Raw genomic sequence first — 2,252 nt, forward strand, 5'->3', positions numbered from 1 at the left:
GTCCTCTTTTATTGTTCACATGCAATTTCCCATCATCACCACCGCTAGCTTCAATATTCCTTCAACTGCTCCTCTTCTTCCATGGCTGCCCTGAGCATCATCATCGGCATTATTGGTTTGTCTATTTATTTTGTCTCTCACAAACCCTCTTTTAATTTTCTCTATTTTTGTCTCTCAATTAATTAATATCACATTATATTTGTTTCTTTATTTTCAGGCAACATAATTTCAATACTGGTTTTTGCTTCTCCCATGTAAGTGCATGACACCATCAACAGAACAATTTCTTCTTTTTAAATCTCTTTATTGTTCTCTTTATGGATTCTTTGGTCAGATCTTTTGTTCATGAACATGATCTTTAACTAGCTAGAGAGTTAAAAACTCATTAATTAATGAGAAGATTGGATTATGGGCATTGATTAGTGATGATGATCACTTTCCCTGTCTTTTTTCCCTTTTCAGAAAAACGTTTTTGCAGGTGGTGAAGAAGAAATCCACTGAGAATTACAAAAGCGTTCCATATATAACAACACTACTCAGCACAAGTTTATGGACGTTTTATGGACTTCTGAAGCCCGGCGGTTTACTTGTCTGGACGGTGAACGGCGCCGGTGTCGTCTTTCAATTCATATATGTCACTCTTTTTCTCATTTATGCTCCCACGGATAAGAAGGTACTAGAATAATTAATGCTCTCTCTCTCTTTACATGATATTTTTCATTTATTATTTTCCGTCCTCTCAAATACTTGAAAATACAAAAAAATAAAAATAAAAATAATAACAATAATAATTACTTTTTATAAATTAATTTACTCCAAACAAACGGAGTCTAAGTTTATCAAAGCGTGACTATAGTAGAATTTATCGGTTGAAAATTAATGACCGAAAGAGGTTAGTCAGCAGGACTGACTCGGATTACATTAAGACATATTTAATTAAAGCTCTCTCTTTGCTTTCACGTCAAATATGTTTACGTATATGGTAGAATTCCCGCCGACCACTGCTTCATTTACTTTAGTTGGTTAATCACTATATCTCAGAGTGGTATTGATATGAATATATAATCAAACTCATGATTATTGTAGCCTAATTTAGTTTAGAAATGGAAAATGTTTCATTTCCTCCTTTCCTCCTTCTCCCATCCTCCTACATATTGATCAGGTGAAGACGGCGAAGTTGGTGGGCATATTGAATGTGGGTTTTCTTGGGTTAGTAATTGCAGTAACTCTTCTGGCACTCCATGGAAATGTGCGGCTCACCTTCGTTGGACTTTTATGTGCTGGCTTAACCGTGGGCATGTATGCATCGCCTCTTTCAGCCATGGTAATTATTTCATTAACCTCCTTCATTAAACTATGCTATTTGTTCATGTAAATTTGCTTATAAATTGTTTGATTTTGGCAGAGGTTGGTGATAAAGACGAAGAGCGTGGAATTTATGCCCTTTTTCCTCTCATTTTTCCTGTTCCTTAATGCTGGCATTTGGTCGGCTTATGCGTTGCTTGTCCAAGACTTCTTTATTGGTGTAAGTCCCCCCATCCATCTCCGCACTATATATATATATATATATATATATATGTAAATAAAGGAAATACAGATACGGTTATTATTCGAATCCACTTATTTTAATCATGCTATTCGCATCCACATTTACGAATATTAATTTTTACCATCTATATCTACACGTGTGAATAACAGGTGCGGGCGGTTATTATCCGCATGTATTTTTACCCCGCTCTTTTTAAGTATCCTAGAGTCTAGATTTTAAACATTTGCCAAACATTTTCAGGTACCAAATGCTGTAGGCTTTTTGTTGGGGTCAGCGCAGTTGATACTGTACGCAGTGTACAAGAACAAGTCAAATATAATTTCAACAAAACCAACGGAGAAAATTGAAGAAGAGGGATCTGCACACCTTGTCAAAGGGATCATCCAGATGCAAGCATTTCACGAGGATGACGAAGACGTCCTAAAAAATCGAAGTCTTCACAAGGGAAGAAGCCTCCCAAAACCGCCTGTAAACCGACAGTACAGCTTCCAAAGAATCTTGAAGACATTTTCTTTGAGTCCATATGAAATACACGCTAATTATGCCCATGATGAAGATGATGTCGAAAATGGAGAAAAGATTCACTCTTGAGTCTTGATTACCAGGATTCAGGAAAGAGAACACCTTAATTTCAATCATGTTTTTCCAAGTTTAGCCTTGTATTTGATGTTTGCAGTATTAATGTAAACAATCATTTTACCAA

At 35.9% G+C, this 2,252-nt stretch overlaps 1 protein-coding gene across 1 annotated transcript; it reads left to right on the top strand.

Moving 5' to 3' along the window:
- Positions 1-2,252, top strand: LOC132171075 (bidirectional sugar transporter SWEET16-like). The gene is made up of 6 exons (XM_059582291.1): positions 1-115; positions 218-254; positions 463-673; positions 1,163-1,324; positions 1,406-1,525; positions 1,790-2,252. Exons 1-6 carry the CDS (start codon positions 82-84, stop codon positions 2,138-2,140), a joined length of 915 nt encoding a protein of 304 aa, XP_059438274.1. The 5' UTR covers positions 1-81; the 3' UTR covers positions 2,141-2,252.

Source organism: Corylus avellana, chromosome ca2 (genome assembly GCF_901000735.1).
Source record: "Corylus avellana chromosome ca2, CavTom2PMs-1.0".
Classification (NCBI taxonomy): domain Eukaryota; kingdom Viridiplantae; phylum Streptophyta; class Magnoliopsida; order Fagales; family Betulaceae; genus Corylus; species Corylus avellana.

What these genes read in the sequence shown, in the direction of transcription:
- LOC132171075 (XM_059582291.1), top strand. Translation starts at nt 82, where the DNA reads ATGGCTGCCCTGAGCATCATCATCGGCATTATTG. An exon ending in CTGGTTTTTGCTTCTCCCAT is followed by an intron (nt 255 to 462) that starts GTAAGTGCATGA and finishes TTCCCTTTTCAG; the next exon opens with AAAAACGTTTTTGCAGGTGG. An exon ending in TCCAAGACTTCTTTATTGGT is followed by an intron (nt 1,526 to 1,789) that starts GTAAGTCCCCCC and finishes AAACATTTTCAG; the next exon opens with GTACCAAATGCTGTAGGCTT.